At 41.4% G+C, this 18,117-nt stretch overlaps 1 protein-coding gene across 4 annotated transcripts in view; it reads left to right on the top strand.

The window, feature by feature from the left end:
• LOC308291239 (scavenger receptor cysteine-rich type 1 protein M130-like) overlaps positions 1–18,117 on the top strand; it is an 87,940-nt gene that overhangs the window by 36,226 nt on the left and 33,597 nt on the right. For all 4 annotated transcript variants that reach the window (XM_080733210.1, XM_080733212.1, XM_080733211.1 and 1 more), the window contains 8 exons: positions 5,505–5,762; positions 9,841–9,873; positions 9,981–10,286; positions 10,892–11,149; positions 11,340–11,639; positions 12,350–12,545; positions 14,928–15,088; positions 17,726–17,857. In XM_080733210.1, the coding sequence (XP_080589336.1) occupies positions 5,505–5,762; positions 9,841–9,873; positions 9,981–10,286; positions 10,892–11,149; positions 11,340–11,639; positions 12,350–12,545; positions 14,928–15,088; positions 17,726–17,857 (1,644 nt within the window). The remainder of the gene's footprint in view (positions 1–5,504; positions 5,763–9,840; positions 9,874–9,980; positions 10,287–10,891; positions 11,150–11,339; positions 11,640–12,349; positions 12,546–14,927; positions 15,089–17,725; positions 17,858–18,117) is intronic.

The following is an 18,117-nucleotide window of genomic DNA, read 5'->3' as shown; positions in this document are numbered from 1 at the left end:
ACAGACAGACAGACAGACAGACAGACAGAGAGAGGGAGAGAGGGACCTTTTGACCTTTAAAAGCACATTTAACACTGCACTACAATTACATGCATCCCAGTGACAGATATTAACCTCTAAAAGGCCATTTATAGTTACGTATGGTTGATTTTGTGTACGTTTTGGGTGAGAGATTACGACATGCATAGTTCATGCACAGAACAGAATAGCTAACAAAAGCGAAGCATTTAGCCAAAATATGTAGAACCAGAATTTCTTGACCTTTTGGGGATGTTGATGTTGTCATCTGCCCATTTGTCGATTTGGTCAAAAGAAAAGGGTTGAATAGAACTCATATTTTGGGACCATTGCTTCATTGTTCACAATGGTTTGTAATGCAGGCTGCTATCCCAGGAATTCATGTGATCCAAGATGGCCGTGGTGTGAATAAGGTCTATCAATCGCGTGTATCAAAACAGCGGCGCAATAACCCGACACGTTATAAGTTATCTTGAGTATGACAGTAGTTCGGGTTTTAATGTTAAAGTAAAGGCGAATTCGAATAAGCTTTAAAGGTGATACACCATGAAATTTCACTTTTCCTATTTTAAAACCTTTTATTGGGGTCCCACTAGCACCTTCTATCCTCACAAAGTCCCATTTCTGACCGTTGTGTCTTTCTCTGGTTTTGGGAAGGCAGAGGTTAAAAGCATCCCACGGGTTCTCAAAACAGGCTGTCCAGATTTGCTGCCGTCGGTGACGTCATCGACGGCCATTTTTGAAGATTTCTTTTCTCTTTTTTTTCAAAAATATTTTTTTTTCAAAAATGTTTTTTTTTCAAAAATGTTTTGTCACAGTACAAGTGTCAAGTTTATTTTGAGCACAGCACAAAAGTGTCAAGTGCAGGCTTTAACAGTTTATATATGTGTGTGTGTGTGTGTGTGTGTGTGTGTGTGTGTGTGTGTGTGTGTGTGTGTGTGTGTGTGTGTGTGTGTGTGTGTGTGCGCGTGCGTGTGTGGGTGACGAGTCAACATGTCAAGGCGTCCTCTTCGCGCGGTTGCGACGTTCCTTTTTTCCCGTTTCTTGATACAATATATTTCTCATCGGGACACATAGTTTGAGAACCGCTGTCATAGAGCAGAGGAAAAGTAATTTTCCTCACTACTGCGCCTACGATTGACAACGGTGGCCGCGGGTACTTCTTGCTACGGATACATCTTGTACGTTCAGTCTGTCCAGTTGGGAGCTGTACGTAAGGGTCTGTGTACGGACCTAAATCATCCTGACGATTACGTACTGGGAGACAGACCGTACGTGAACCGGATCAACCGGACACAATCTCTCTCACCCTCCGTTTCTTGTGTATTCCTGCGGTCCTTATGTACTACTATGTATGGTACTTAAAGGGATATTCCACTTTCAAAAAAACTTTTGGTCATTGTATGGTCTAATCAGGCTTGTATGAACACCCTGAACAGTTTTTAATTTGCTTCATTCAGTATTTAGATATTTGATGTAAATGTTATCAGGCCCAACACGCCCAGGCTCTCTCCCCACACACACTCATTGTAACTTCAAACTACATTTTAACCACGATAGATTCATTAAAAACACCCATTATTTTTTCTGGTGACTCACAATACCCTCCTAATACGTGAGCAGACCGTGTTTTTTCAATAACTTTTTTCTTTTATTTTTAATAATTCTTTGGGAAAATGGAAAACATTAAATACAATAATATTTTATTGAAAATAAATGAAAAAGTTATTGAAAAAACACGGTCTGCTCACGTATTAGGAGGGTATTGTGAGTCACCAGAAAAAATAATGGGTGTTTTTAATGAATCTATCGTGGTTAAAATGTAGTTTGAAGTTACAATGAGTGTGTGTGGGGAGAGAGCCTGGGCGTGTTGGGCCTGATAACATTTACATCAAATATCTAAATACTGAATGAAGCAAATTAAAAACTGTTCAGGGTGTTCATACAAGCCTGATTAGACCATACAATGACCAAAAGATTTTTTGAAAGTGGAATATCCCTTTAAGCACTAGTTCTCCCTGCACAGAGCGAGAGAGAGAGAAACACAGATACAGAGAGAGAGAGAGAGAGAGAGAGAGAGAGACACAGACAGACAGACAGACAGACAGACAGACAGACAGACAGACAGACAGACAGACAGACAGACAGACAGACAGACAGACAGACAGAGCAGGAGGTAAAGATGATGAATAAGTGCATAATGTTCAGTATTGTGTTATTATATTCGAGGTCTAGACATTTTCGCCGGAGAGATACGTTATCTATCTTTCAGGACCTTTCCCTGCTCTCCTCACAGCCCCCACAAGCTCCTATGGTAATTACCGTACACCGTCTACATATTGCGCAGCGAAATTTGGACCCCGCTCCTTTCACCTCCCGTTTGGCAAAGTCGGATGGCTTTGGCATTGAACTTACCGGGGTACGTGTGCGTGCGTTGTTCTCGCGAACATCGGCGTGGATGACGGCCGCACATGAGATCTTTAGCCTGGAAGTTTAATCCAAACTGTAACTGAAGCTAATGCTGGCTGCCTAGTAGCCTATGGTTCCTGTTTACAAATGAGTGTCGCATCTGAACAGTGTTACCAGATGGGAAATGTTGAATTATCGTACCGGAGGCTCAGAATTATCGTATTTGACATGAAACTATCGTACACGGCCAAAAAAGAGAAATCAACTCGCGTAAAAACGTAATTTCACCAAAAAATGCATCTTTAGTGTAAGAAACGACCTCGTTTTAGACTCCTGCGTGACAAAAAACGCATCAGATATGCTGTGTGGAGGCAGGCAACTTCCTGGAGCTTACACAAATAAAAGCCTGAAACTGGTCTGGAAAGATACAACCAGTGTTTTTAATGCCTCCAAGTACAGATCTAGGGTCAGATTGACTGATTTCCTGGCTTATTTTGAGAAGCCAAACCAGATCCCAGATCAGCAGCCAGGGAAAATAGTGAATTCACGCTCTTTTTGATGATATGCCGAAATTATCGTACATTTGGGCATTTTTGGAATTATTGATCGTACATCGTACAGAGGGTCAAATTATCGTACAAATACGATAATTATCGTACGTCTGGCAACACTGCATCTGAATGACGAAACGGGCCGCTAAGCTTGATGGGAAATGTAGTGTTTTTTAATTCCCCAGCAGTATGCAGTATGGACTGTATTCTATTCTGATACACATTATGAGGAGCTGATTTTCAGTATGAATTGGTTAATGCAATACAATACAGCAGAATGTTATCTCTGTATGAGCTTTTCTATAATAATTTTACAATAAAAATGTTTTTCTTTTTAAATAACATATACAATATATAATATTTTGTCTTCAACATATTTTTTTCCAAAAATGATAATTGAATAATAGGGGTCGTCTTATAATCAGAGTCGTATAATCTTCGGGCTAATACGGTATATAACCTTACCGCGCCGTCAAAGAGACGCGATGGTGAAAGGAGACCCGCCGGGCTGTTTCCACTGGGTGATGACGTCATCACGGAGGGTAAAATCCCCATAGAGATCCATTCATTGTGCTGCAAATAAACCGCTTTATCTCCCAAAAAAAAAAAATCTGCAAAATGGCGATGATCAGCGCTGGTTAGCTTTACTCTCTCCATGTTGCTAGAGGAGGACTAGAGCAATAACATCCGGGTAGTGAAGTGACACAAAATGGATGCATTATACTTTTTCCTCACATGCTACTTAAAGCTGTCTAGGGTACCAAGCCTAGGGCCACAGCATTGCAGGGGGCGATGGTGGCATTCCCACTTCTCCATTGACAGTTCAGATATCGTTGTTGTCGGGTCAAAATCTTGTGTCCAAAACAGTTCATTTTGCATTTATCATTTTAAAAATGATTTTCACTACTTTTGTGCGACGGCCTTGTATGATTTGCGAAAAGAACGTACAAATTCGGAGATACAAGATTTCCACCCGACAACGACCATATACTAGTGTTGTTGCTGCTCTTATACCACCATTATTACTGGGGTTGGTGTGGGCCAGACAGTAGCCCCCCGCAGGCTGCAAATGGCCCGCGGGCCGCCTATTGGGGAACCCTGGTGTAGTGTATAGTATGTGATGGGCCCCAAACTTTTACCCCCTTTAAAAGAAATTGCTCAATGCTGACAGACGGTCAGCAGGTGGTTTCATGAATGTATACCTTATATAGACAACATTTTAGTAACATTTTCGTATATAAACATTTTAGGCCAAAAAAAGCCTTTTGGCAGCCGGACTGAGGGCTCGAACACACTGCCCGACTTGTTGAGCAGATTGTGCTGTCGCCGACCATTTTTGGCGCACGCCGACAAAAACGGCGATCTTCTGCAAGATCGGGCTTTGCTCGCCGAGGTTTTGCTCGGTGTGTGTGTGAAAAGCACTGCGAGAAGATCTGGCCGCGATTATAGCGTTTGGTGAATTTCTTCCCGAGCGTTTCTAGATATAATCTAGCAATTGATATTTGGCTCTGTCGCAAACTGGACACCATACAGCAGGGTAACATGCCAAGGGCCACAGCCTGCAAACAGATTTTGGCTTGGGAGCGGCGCACAAAGACAACGACAACGTAGCGTCGGCAGGAATGATAGCACCTCACCCCACGGAGGTTAGGGTTAGGCATAGTTTTACTGAGGTTAACGTTAGGGTTAGGGATGCATCCTGGTGAACTATCTGGCAGTGTGTGATCCCTTGTCGGTGATCAATATTGTCGGCGAAAACCACAACAAGCCGATTTCAAGAAAGTCACTGGTGCAGTGTGAAATACTCTAATGATCTGATGACTCACCGACCACGCAATATCGTACAGTGTGTTCGAGCCCTAACAGGAGTTTTACTGCAGGGTCAGTAAAGGGGAACACACATCGGACGCGGGCGGCTGCGCAGCGCCGCATAGCAGTATTGATGCGCGTAAGTGCTGCGCGGTAACACCAACTGGATGCATTTCCCTGGTGGGGAAAAGCATTTGCACCGCACGGCAGCGCCTAGAAATAGAATAGTGGCGTATCGACGCGGCGTGTGAGGCGGCAAACCCACGCCTGTGCACGGCTGACATTGAAAATAATGTGGCTGTATGTTTCCCTTAAGACTACAAAATATAGCCTAAACAGACACCTGAATTCAACACTTAGACAGTGCAGTATTTATTTGTTAATCCATGTTTAGTTTTAATCCATGGTGATTCATGTGTTGATCTCTGGCTGCTGCTACACACTGAGACGTTTTACACTAGACCACCCAGATCCATTTAAATATGAATACAAACTGTATTGGATAAAATGCCATTGTGCCATGTGCCCCTTTCCCCACACACATTCATTTAAGCTATTTTCCTAAAACAATGGAAACTGTTTTTGTTCCGGTGACGTCATCACAGTGTCATCAGGTAATAATTGGTGTACCATAAGCTAGCGAACAGCGCCATCCTATTTTCTTTATAAATACTGCAGTTATTTTAGTGTACAGTATCAATGTTTATTCCTCCACAGACCCTCCAGAAAAGCCCTCAGTATCAGTGGATCCACCAGGAGAAGTTGTTGAGGGCAGCAAAGTGACTCTGACCTGCAGCAGTGATGCCAACCCAGCAGTAGACATCTACACCTGGTACAGAGACAGTAGATCTATCTCTACTGGTCCTCAGCTGGTGATGGAGAATGTATCTCCTGCAGATGCTGGACAGTATGTCTGTCAGGGGACAAACAGACATGGATCACAGAGATCATCAGCTCACCATCTAGATGTTCAGGGTAAGTGGACTAAACTGTTAAGGTTTTTTTCTTTGTTCATTGTGAGCTTGTAGATGTGCTATTTTCACAGCGCAACCAAACATAAAATGACTTGTCTTTTCTACTGGATCTTTTCTCCACTAGCCTGATATGTTAGTCCAGTTTTTATTTGTTGACGAAATTGTCAATACATTTGGTCTCAGTTTTAGTCATCGCAGTTTTTATTTAGATTTCGTCAGCCAACCACCTCAAACTGAACCCAGACATGACTGACTGCATGGGGCAGGACTTCCCAGCTAAGTCCTGCCCCATGCAGGATCTCACAAGACAACCTTGGTTTCCAACTGCTAAGAACCTTGGTGTGGTCCTTCACTCTGATCAGCTAACACAGGGATGCTGACAGAACCCTCGCTAAAACACCCAGGACAACGATCCACTCGTCCCACACTCTTCTCCCTTCTGGCCCCCAAAATGTAGAATGAACTCCTTATCATCCAGCATAATCTGAAGACTCACCTCTTCAGACTCCACCTCAGCCCATAGCACTTACCGTAGCACTTGCTCTAGCCTTGAACACCTTGCAGGCAAAGGCTAAATGTAATTCAATGTCTGTCAGGTCATTGTTGATGACCTATGATTTACTATTGCCATGCATTTGATGTATTACCTTTATACGGTATTGTATTACCTTTGTAAATGCCAAAATTGTAATTTGTTTAAATTGGCAGTGGAAAGGGGTAGTGGACACATTTTTTCTTCATAATTTTAGTTGACTAAATCATTTTTCATGTTTCGCTTCATGTTTCGAGTTAAATTATTGTTAAACATTTCAACACTTAATTTACAAGAAGTCTATTAGAGAATGTAGAACAATTGTTATTTTGATCACCTTTTGCCTGTTATCTCTCAATTTGGTATACCAACATCAATACAGCATGGAATTGTGCACAATCTTATCCAACAATATCAACAAATTCAACATTTTAGGTCTGAGAATTTGGGTTTCATCAAATGGTGCATGGTTCTGTGGATCAAATGCAGAATAAATAGTGGAACAATCAGACACTAACACACTGTGTGGAGACAGTCTGGTTCTTCTCAATGTATTTTATTTTTCTCCAAGGAGCAGTTACAAAAAGTAGCGCAGAGGTGATGCGCCCGCACTGCATTTGCATACTTGGCCCTGGTTGGTGTCAGTGTTGTATTTTTTTTTTTTTTTTTACCAAGAGGTGGTTACAAACAGATTTAAACTGATTGTTAGACCTACAACCAATCAGAGTTGCACAAAGGTGATCGCTATTTCTATGTGTCATTATTTGGACTAAGGGTTAGGATTAGGTTTAGGTTTTAGGGTTAGGTTTAGGCACAGTTTTACTGAGGTTAGGGTAAGGTAAGATTATTGTAAGGTTAGGTTTAGGCATAGTGGTTAACATTCACCAGTTTAGCATTCACCAGCATCGGCAGGTTAGCATTTCACCAGGTTAGCATTCACCAGCGTCTGCAGGTTAGCATTCACCAGCGTCGGCAGGTTAGCATTTTACCAGGTTCGCATTCACCAGCGTCGGCAGGTTAGCATTTCACCAGGTTAGCATTCACCAGCGTCTGCAGGTTAGCATTCACCAGCGTCGGCAGGTTAGCATTTTACCAGGTTCGCATTCACCACCGTCGGCAGGTTAGCATTTCACCAGGTTAGCATTCAGCAGCTTAGACAGGTTAGCATTTCACCAGGTTAGCATTCACCCGCGTCGAACAAATGTGATGTCGCAATATCGACACGCTCCCAGGTGATACGCCCGCCTTACATTTACATACTGGGTCCCTGCCTTAGCCTGATCTCAGACTCAGCTCACACAGTATTCTGAAACTGTGCCCTATTGTGGGCGATTTCTGGAAGGGAGGGGGGGGAGGTGCTTTGATTTAAAAAAAAAAACAATCACTACAGGTTTCCTCGTGAGCACCCACGTGAGCACCTCGTCTTCTAATGAAGATGCCCTGATGACGTCGCTTGAAAAAAACGGGCTGCGGCACGGATTGGATATTCGTTAGACCCACCCCCACCCCCTGCGCTCATTGGATCAGCCGGAAATGTTGGCTGATCACTGCTGATTCATGTACTCCAGACCATAGACCCCGCCCACTCTGAGAGTGGGCGGGGTCTATGGTCTGGAAGCAGGCTATCCCTGCCTGGTTGTTTCCTCACATTGTGTGAGCTGTGAAATATTTAGATAACTGAGCGGTTTTGATGGAAAGATTATTATATTCCATATGAATAGACAGTTTCCCCCAAGATATTAAAGTACTCGCACACAAGAAATGAGTCCACACAGTGTAAATCTCTGTTTCTGTAAATGTATTCAAGTTAGAATGTCCAGTGGTACAGTACAATAAATGTTTCTCTTTTCTTTCTCAATCTGAATCTGAATACAATGTAACATCATTTTACAAATATGCTTCAGTAGGCACAGGGAAAATAGATTTGTCAAGCATTCATTGGACAGTTAAACATAACACTAGATATCAGATGTTTTCCTTGTCTTGGGCCCAGTAGCAGAAGGACAAGGCCAGATATGGCTTGGCATTATCCAATTCGTTATCCTGTCCTGGGCATTATGACCTGATTGACATCCTGCAGTGGAGACATTCTCATCACGTGCATTAGTTATCAGATCAAAACAAAATAACCTTGTCACTTGTAACACTGAAGTTGGTGTTTTAAATATAATAGATATTAAAATGGTTTTAACCCAACAGGTTTTATTACCTTAATAAATCTTTTCATAAAGACGTTAAGTTTTCAGTCGATAGTTTCAAGTCTTCTTTATGTGTTTTTGCTTTCGATTCTTAACATTGATGATGAAGCAGGGTGTGCTTTCAGGGCTTGTGATTGGTTCTACTGAGTGAAGACTCCACCCCTCACTCCCTTCACACTGGGTGTGGTTTCACTGAGCTAGAGGCTTCAAAACGTGCGACGTTAAGAGCTCTTAGTCCATATTGTTTACAGTTTAAGAGCTCTTAGTCCATATTGTTTACAGTCTAAGAGCTCTTAGTTCATATTGTTTACAGTCTAAGAGTTCTTAGTCCATATTGTTTACAGTCTAAGAGCTCTTAGTCCATATTGTTTACAGTCTAAGAGCTCTTAGTCCATATTGTTTACAGTCTAAGAGCTCTTAGTCCATATTGTTAACAGTCTAAGAGCTCTTAGTCCATATTGTTTACAGTCTAAGAGTTCTTAGTCCATATTGTTTACAGTCTAAGAGCTCTTAGTCCATATTGTTTACAGTCTAAGAGTTCTTAGTCCATATTGTTTACAGTCTAAGAGCTCTTAGTCCATATTGTTTACAGTCTAAGAGCTCTTAGTCCATATTGTTTACAGTCTAAGAGTTCTTAGTTCATATTGTTTACAGTCTAAGAGCTCTTAGTCCATATTGTTTACAGTCTAAGAGCTCTTAGTCCATATTGTTTACAGTCTAAGAGCTCTTAGTCCATATTGTTTACAGTCTAAGAGCTCTTAGTTCATATTGTTTACAGTCTAAGAGTTCTTAGTCCATATTGTTTACAGTCTAAGAGCTCTTAGTCCACATTGTTTACAGTCTAAGAGCTCTTAGTCCATATTGTTTACAGTCTAAGAGTTCTTAGTCCATATTGTTTACAGTCTAAGAGCTCTTAGTCCATATTGTTTACAGTCTAAGAGTTCTTAGTCCATATTGTTTACAGTCTAAGAGTTCTTAGTCCATATTGTTTACAGTCTAAGAGCTCTTAGTCCATATTGTTTACAGTCTAAGAGTTCTTAGTCCATATTGTTTACAGTCTAAGAGCTCTTAGTCCATATTGTTTACAGTCTAAGAGCTCTTAGTCCATATTGTTTACAGTCTAAGAGCTCTTAGTCCATATTGTTTATAGTCTAAGAGCTCTTAGTCCATATTGTTTACAGTCTAAGAGCTCTTAGTCCATATTGTTTACAGTCTATGAGCTGCTCCCTTGTTGGTGAAGGATACCATGTCACCATATCATCATGGTGTTTGCTTGTTGTTGTACAGCTAGACAGATTCCATGTACTCTTACACCCAAACTGATTCATTTGCACTTTCTTTTACTTCAGCTCTCCAGGTTCAACCGACAGTCAAGACAACAGGTAAACAAACATGAACAAACAACTACACATCATTGTAAGCTAAAAGGTTTTTCTTCTGATCAAAGTTATATTACTGATTTACCGTGTATCCTAATGTCTCTGTACAGAGTCTGATGAAGTCAGGTTGGTGGGAGGAACCAGTCACTGTACTGGTAAACTGGAAGTGAAACACCTGAGTGAATGGAGACCAGCGGCTGATCCTATGTCTAACTGGAACCCCATGGAGTCATCATCTGTAGTGTGTAAACGGCTCAACTGTGGCTCTGCTGTCGACACTAAATGGAGTCATGTTTCTACACGTCAATCTGTATGGTTGATTACATCTTCCTGCGTTGGATCTACACTGAGGGAATGTCTAACACACAGTCTGCGGTCTGGTAATTCTGTGGAGAGACTGGAGCTGATCTGTTCAGGTAACAAACAATTACTTCAACACTAACACAAATCTATATTGTCTGTCTGTTTGTTCTGGTCCTTTTTAGTGTTCTATAACATATAACATCCCTTCCACCAAAACAAAGGAACAGTGAACTAGAGCATTGTAATTACACTCCCAAATCCATATTATCGTCTGTTCTGGCTTATTGAATGAGTCCTGTTCAGCGCATCCAATCTCAAGCGTTGCGCTGCTGCTGAAGTGAAAATCATGGAGGGCTTTTTTGCGAGGTGAAAAGGCCACCTGGCTGGACGATGCAGGTTGGAACGTCATTTAGCCTATATGGAACATGTTTCTGGACATCATCTGCGGGGACGGGCGACATAAAGTCGGCGAAAATCTGTCTATCTGCAACACAAATGCACCAACGCACGCAAGCCAGCTGAGTCTCGTCTCAGTCTGTGATCAGCCACGTGCACACATAGACATCAAAGGGGGCTTGAGCCCCTGCCCTTTTATCTGTCTGTAAAAAGTGACACATTATTCAGACATGAATTATTGTTATAGTGAAAAATACAGTTGCCTGTACATTAATCAAAGACATTTAGTTGAGCATAATTATTCATCTTTATTCCTCTATAGACTCCCCAGCAATTATCTTAGTATCAGTGGATCCACCAGGAGAAGTTGTTGAGGGCAGCAAAGTGTCTCTGACCTGCAGCAGTGATGCCAACCCACCAGTAGACATCTACACCTGGTACAGAGACAGCACATCTATCTCCACTGGTCCTCAGCTGGTGATGGAGAATGTGTCTCCGAGAGAGACTGGACAGTATGTCTGTGAGGGGACAAACAGACATGGATCAAAGAGATCATCACCTCACCATCTAGATGTTCAGGGTAAGTGGACTAAACAGTTTAGGTTTTTTACTTCTTTTTGTTTTTACAGGCAGCAACACAACAGCATCATTTGTTCAAGACCAGTGTTGATTTTTACAGTACATCTTGATTCAGTTTTAGTCATAATCTTTTGAATAAATAATCAAAGTAACATTACCTTTTTACTGCATATCCCATTGTCATTCTACAGAGTCTGATGTCAGGTTGGTGGGAGGAACCAGTCGCTGTGCTGGTGAACTGGAAGTGAAACACCAGAGAGAGTGGAGACCAGCGGCTGATCTTACGGAACACTGGAACCTGGAGTCATCCTCTGTGGTGTGTAAACAGATCGGCTGTGGCTCTGCTGTTTCAAGAGACTGGCGTCATGGTTCTACCCGTCAACCTGTATGGTCCATTACAACTTCCTGTAATGGGTCTGAATCCAAACTGACAGAGTGTGTAAAAATGCAGACTGGTCGTTTTGGGGACAGACTGGAGGTGATCTGTTCAGGTAACAAACAATAACTTCAACATTGACACAAATCTATACTGTCTCTTATCTATCTATCTATCCATCTATCCATCTATCCATCTATCTATCTATCTATCTATCTATCTATCTATCTATCTAAATTATGTATCTATCTGTTATAGATGTTATGACATCAAATTTGAGTTTTCCTTAGTTTTAGGTCCTTTTTACAGTTAATTTATTTTCTTATTTGTGTTTTGGGTATTTCATAAAATATGTTTAACAGGTTTCTCTGGAATCAGAACAGTCTCATAATTTTTTGTATTTGTAAAATAGATTTGTACTCATAGAGGCAATTGTTAAAAACATCTCAATTATATTTGTAAGTGTAAATCTGATTTGGAACAATATTTAACTCTTATTGTTAAAATTGTAACTCATACTGTACATCAACATCGTCAACGTAGACATTATAAGTGCACATTTATGTCCACAGATGTGTGTGGGTCATGTTGAGACTGTCCTTTCTCTCGGTTTTCACACCAATTCGCGGGTCGTATTGGAAACAGTATGGAGTGCCTCCAGTAGATTTTGAAGGCCGGATGTGGCGATTTGACGTCTTTTCAAAGAACAACTGAACTGTGCTTAAAAAGCTTAAATACATACTCACATGAACAATCTTGAACGCATGCACACACACACACAGATCCTGCTCTCTAGCTCTCATGCTATGTCCCCATCTTGTCCAGACCTGTTCTCCCAGTGTGGCAGACCTGAGGCTGGTGATACGACCAGGATCGTGGGAGGCATCCCGTCTCGTCCTGGGGATCATCCCTGGCAGGTGTCCCTGCAGCGCAGAAACACTGGATCATCTAAGCCGTTCAAACACTCATGTGGAGGCGTCCTCATTAAATCCTGTTGGGTCCTCACCGCTGCCCACTGCATGTAAGCTGCACTGAATTCATATTTTATGGTAATATGCAATGAGAAAATGCCTCTGGATACTTAAAGAATATATTTCCTGAAGCCATAATGACTTGTTATTCAGCATCTATATGTTATTCATATGTTAATGTAGACTACTATGCTCCCACTCTCTTCTTCAGTCCATTACTCTTCTCTATATGTCTGTCTGCCCCTGTCAATGAGCCCTCAGCTGAGACTGGCATGTACGTACATAATGTATGTTGCTATACAACCATGTACGTACTAATGTATGTATGTCACTATCCTACCATGTACGTACATAATGTATGTTGCTATACAACCATGTACGTACTAATGTATGTATGTCACTATCCTACCATGTACGGACATATGTATGTCACAGACCAACAGGTGCTCTTTTATTTAACATCATGTGTGTTCAGTGACAGGTCCTTTTATTTAACATAATGTGTATTTAGTGACAGGTCCTTTTATTCGTCTAGTCGGCGACCTGGCCAACTCGGGAACAATGTAAATAGGGAATGAATGCCCCGCCCTTTAATGCAAACCCCATTATACCTGTTGTCATAGGACCCGTTTTGACCATCTGTTTGCCTGTGTCCATTTATGCCCATATATGGAGATATCTGTATCTATCTGTCGGCGTCCATTTTATGTCCATATATGGAGATCACTGCAGATATAGTTCTGGGTCAATTTTATGCCCATATATGCCCATATATGGAGATATCTGTCTATTTGCGTCCATTTTATGCCCATATATGGAGATCTCTGTATCTGTCTGTCTGTGTCCCTTTATGCCCGTATATGGAGATCTTTGTGATTCTGCGTCCATTTTATGCCCATATATGCCATATATGGAGATATCTGTTTATCTGCGTCCATTTTATGCCCATATATGAGATCTCTGTCGCTTTTTGTTTGTTTCTTCTTTAAGCAGAATACGCAGCCTGCTTAAATCTGCATCATTCAAGTCATGCTCCCAGTCCCACGCTTTGTTGCTTGTCTTATGTTTGTCTTTGTCTCTTTTATTTTCTTTTTCTTTTTTGGAGCAGACCCCATGAATGCCCCACCCTTTAATGCAAACCCCAATATACCTGTTGTCATAGGACCCGTTTTGACCATCTGTTTGCCTTTGTCCCCTTATGCCCATATATGGAGATCTCTGCACACACAGTACCGGTTGCGGAAAACTCTGATGTCAGACACAGCTCCGCATTCGGGCATTCATTTTATGCCCATATCTGGAGAACGCGCGTGCCGGTGGGAAGAATGGTTCTCGAGATACGCGGATTACATATAGTCCAGTAATTTTAGGCCAAAATTAGGCTAAACCTAAAACAAATTGCAATAGTAGCAAACTCAACTGATTTTGTATCCTCAATATGTCCTTAGTGAGAGAAAAAAAGTCCCAAGGAATCCCATCAGGGCAAAGTTTTGAAAACGACCTACCTACCTTCACTTACTATACACTACAATATAAAGGAAAATATGACTCCAAAAAAATCTGCTTTAAGTTGGATGTGAGGGGTCAAACTAGAGGTTTTTAATTATTCTGAATCCATTGCAAGCATTTGTTTTGCACGAAAAACATTCCTTGGGCAAGAAATGGCCACTCAAAACGATGGTTTAGTGATGAGTCATCAATTTTCACAGTCTTTTGGGGTCCGTTTTTAGCCCAAGGAATGTTTTTCATGCAAAACAAATGCTTGCAATGGATTCAGAATAATTAAAAAACCCTAGTTTGACCCCTCACATCCCACTTAAAGGTAGGTAGGTTGTTTTCAAAACTTTGCCCCGATGGGATTCCTTGGGACTTTTTTTCCCTCTCTAAGGACATAATGAGGATACAGAATCAGTTGAGTTTGCTACTATTGCAATTTGTTTTAGGTTTTTTCATATAATGACTGACTGGACTAATACATACATACACATTCACAGAGATTTTTTGTTGACTCATGTGGCGTATGTGATGTCAGAGCCTTTTATGAAGTGATGTCACAATGAGTCAGCGATTGCGGCGATTTCCTCCGGAACAGCCTGATGTCAACAATCAGCTTCGCGTAAGGAGATTCCGAACGTTTCGCGCCGCTTCGGGAAAACCGCGCGCCGGGTTGGGCCGAGGCCCGGCACTGCACTCCGCGATGCGGCAGGGAACGCGCGTGCCGAATCTGAAGCCGGTGGGACGAACGGTTCTCGAGATACGCGGATTACATACAGACACGCACGCAGACAGAGATTTGTCGCATTTATAGATAGATGTTTGTTCAGTGACAGGTCCTTTAATTTAACATAATGTGTGTTCAGTGACAGGTCCTTTTATTTAACATAATGTGTGTTCAGTGACAGGTCCTTTTATTTAACATAATGTGTGTTCAGTGACAGGTCCAAGGACATGCAGGTGGTCTTGGGGGGAGTGTACCTTAAGAGACCTGAACAAGATTCTAAACAGGTCATCCCTGTGAAGAGAGCCATCGTTCATGGGGATTACAGGGAGACAAAGTCTGATGGTCGTATCATCGCTACTCACAATGACATTGGTGAGGCTATGAATTGACACAACACGATTAACTGTCAAGCCAGTTAGCATTCTGAATGTATTGATAATTGTACAACAGGTAGTTCCGTCAAAGCAATCTGATTGGTTGAAATAGCTACCCGTGATGATAACGAGCATTATGGAACGGGTCTCATCAAACAAAGAAATCAGCTGTGCCGGTTGCGAAAGAGCTACCAGGCTCCCTCTCCCAACACTAGGCTATTTAAAGGGATATTTCACTTTAAAAAAAAAAAACTTTTGGTAATTTTATCATCTAATCAGGCTTTTATGAACACACTGAACAGTTTTTAATTAGCTTGATTGAATATTTAGATATTTGTAAATGTTACCAGGCCCTCCAGGCCCAGGGCCTCTCCCCACACACACCCATTATAACTTTAAACTTCATTTTAACCATGATAGATTCATTAAAAACACCCATTATGTTTTCTGGTGACTCATACTATCCTCCTAATATGTGAGCAGGCCGTTTTTTTCGATAATTTCCTTTTTCATTTATTTTTAATAATTATTTTTTTGTATTGAATTTTTTCCATTTTCCCAAATAATTATTAAAGGGCCTGTGAGCAGGCCGTTTTTTTTAGAGATGTTACCGATCAATCGTCAATGGATCGGATCGGGCCGATCAAAGCGTGATTGGCGATAATTGGTGGTTTAGATCAAAAGGTAAATTCACCGATCCGATCCGATCGGTGCATCCGATCTACCAGCTGTTCAGTATGCCCACTTGAGGCCATTTTGGGGTATTGATTTCCACAGTGCTGAAGGAATAATTAGTTACTGCTATGATAATAAATACATAGTAATGCTGGTAAATAACTATAAGGCAAATATATAAATTAATTCATGAGTGAATTAATTAATTAAAGTTAAAACATTAACATTTAGAAAATATAAATAATAACTTGATCGGATCGGTGATTGATCGGTATCGGGTGATCAAACTTTTGTGATCGGTGCTCGGTGATCGGTTCCAAAAAATCTGATCGGACCATCCCTAGTTTTTTTCATTTATTTTTAATAATTATTTTTTTGTATTTCATTTTTTCCATTTTCCCAAATAATTATTAAAAATAAATGAAAAAAGTTATCGAAAAAACACGACCTGCTTGCGTATTAGGAGGGTAGTATGAGTCAATCTATCATGGTTCAAATGGAGTTTGAAGTTAAAATGGGTGTGTATGCGGAGAGAGGCCCTTCCACTGCTCCCTGTTGAAAGTGGAATATCCCTTTAAGCTTTGCACTGCAACGGCAGATGACAACGGCAACTGGAAATGATCAGCGCTCGATAGATCAACCTGGCACCGTCGTGGCCGTCTCTACTACGGCAGATTCTACCTTTCCACGTAGCGGCTACAACGCCTGCTGCGTGGTCGCGTCGCCATGGGAACCAAAGCGTTCAGCGAAAGGGCTGGGACCCCGTCGCCGACGGCTGGTTGCTTAACACTTTTGACCGCTACGGCGATTACGTCATAACAGCCGTAGTCCCGCCTCACGTCGCCGTAGTAAAAACACGCCCCTTAAAGCTAAAAAATAATATTGTTGGACATTGGACTCAGTCACTCAGGCAGTGATGCAGGGACATTTGTAGGATGTAGAACACATTTTTAATAATATTTAATTGTATGATATACTAAATATAAAAATCCCCTTTGTTTAGCTGTTTACATGATTAACCGGGATCCTGGATGGCTTGATTCTAGGCTTAAAATAACTGACATTAGTATTTTTGTAAAAGTCTATGGGAAAAGTACTGTATACCTACAGTATATTAGATCTATTCTCACACAAAAAAAAGCAGACCCAAGTTCAGAGCCAATTGCCAAGTATTGACGGTTTAAACGTCTAAACATGAACATGAATCCAGTATACAGTAAGAGTAGAAAAGACATGTATATTAGTCATATATGTTGGCCTGTCATCTTTGTAAAGTTTCAATGTACATAATGATTTAAATATTGCAATATTTGGACTGATGATAGGTTCATTGGTTATCTATGATCCTAGATTAATGATGCACCACACTGTCTTCATGCCTTTGACGTATTACCTTGCCTTTACCTTGCTCACTGTTATTAAGAGTGTCTGCTTAAATGCTTAAAGGTGATACACCATGCATTTAAAAAGTATTTATGTCATATTGTTTATGTCCCAAAAACGTTTTTCAAAAGGTTTGAGGCTAAATTACCACTCCTGAATAGAGAGCCATCTCATTTTTGAATGGCTCTGAGCATTTTCAGCTGCAGTACCCCCCCCCCCCCCCCCCCCCCAAAAAAAAAATCTTTTTGAAAAAAAAATCTTTTTGAAACATTTTTTTTTTTTTTTTAAATCTTTTTGAAAGAAAAAAAAGAATCTTCAAAAACGGCCGATGATGACGTCATCATCGGCAGCAAATCTGGACAGCCTGTTTTAAGAATCCGTGGGATACTTTTAACCTTCGCCTTCTCAAAACCAGAGAAAGACACAACGGTCAGAAATGGGACTTTGTGAGGATAGAAGGTGCTAGTGGGACCCCAAAAAAAGGTTTTAAAATAGGAAAAGTGAAATTTCATGGTGTGTATCACCTTTAAATTACACATTGTTGTCAGATATGCTAACCTACCATTCTGTGTGTCAGCTTTACTTGAGCTGAATGTCACCACAGGTCCTCTCTGTGCCATGGAAACCCGCTATGTTAAAACTGCCTGTCTGCTGAAGAAACCGTTTCCTGATGGCAAGGAGTGTGTGGTCTCTGGATGGGGTCGCACTGGTATGTATCTATCTACAAGGAGTGTGTGGTCTCTGGATGGGGTCGCACTGGTATGTATCTATCTACACAACCCTTCTCTGATGGCAAGGAGTGTGTGGTCTCTGGATGGGGTCGCACTGGTATGTATCTATCTACACAACCCTTCTCTGATGGCAAGGAGTGTGTGGTCTCTGGATGGGGTCGCACTGGTATGTGGTTCTCAACCTTTTTACCCCTCTCCAAGGAGTGTGTGGTCTCTGGATGGGGTCGCACTGGTATGT

The sequence above is a fragment of the Nannobrachium achirus genome, assembly GCF_963921795.1.
Source record: "Nannobrachium achirus genome assembly, chromosome: 9".
In the NCBI taxonomy this organism is placed as follows: Eukaryota; Metazoa; Chordata; class Actinopteri; order Myctophiformes; family Myctophidae; genus Nannobrachium; species Nannobrachium achirus.
Note: the sequence above shows the minus strand (reverse complement) of the source record. Positions and strands in the feature narration are given on the sequence as shown.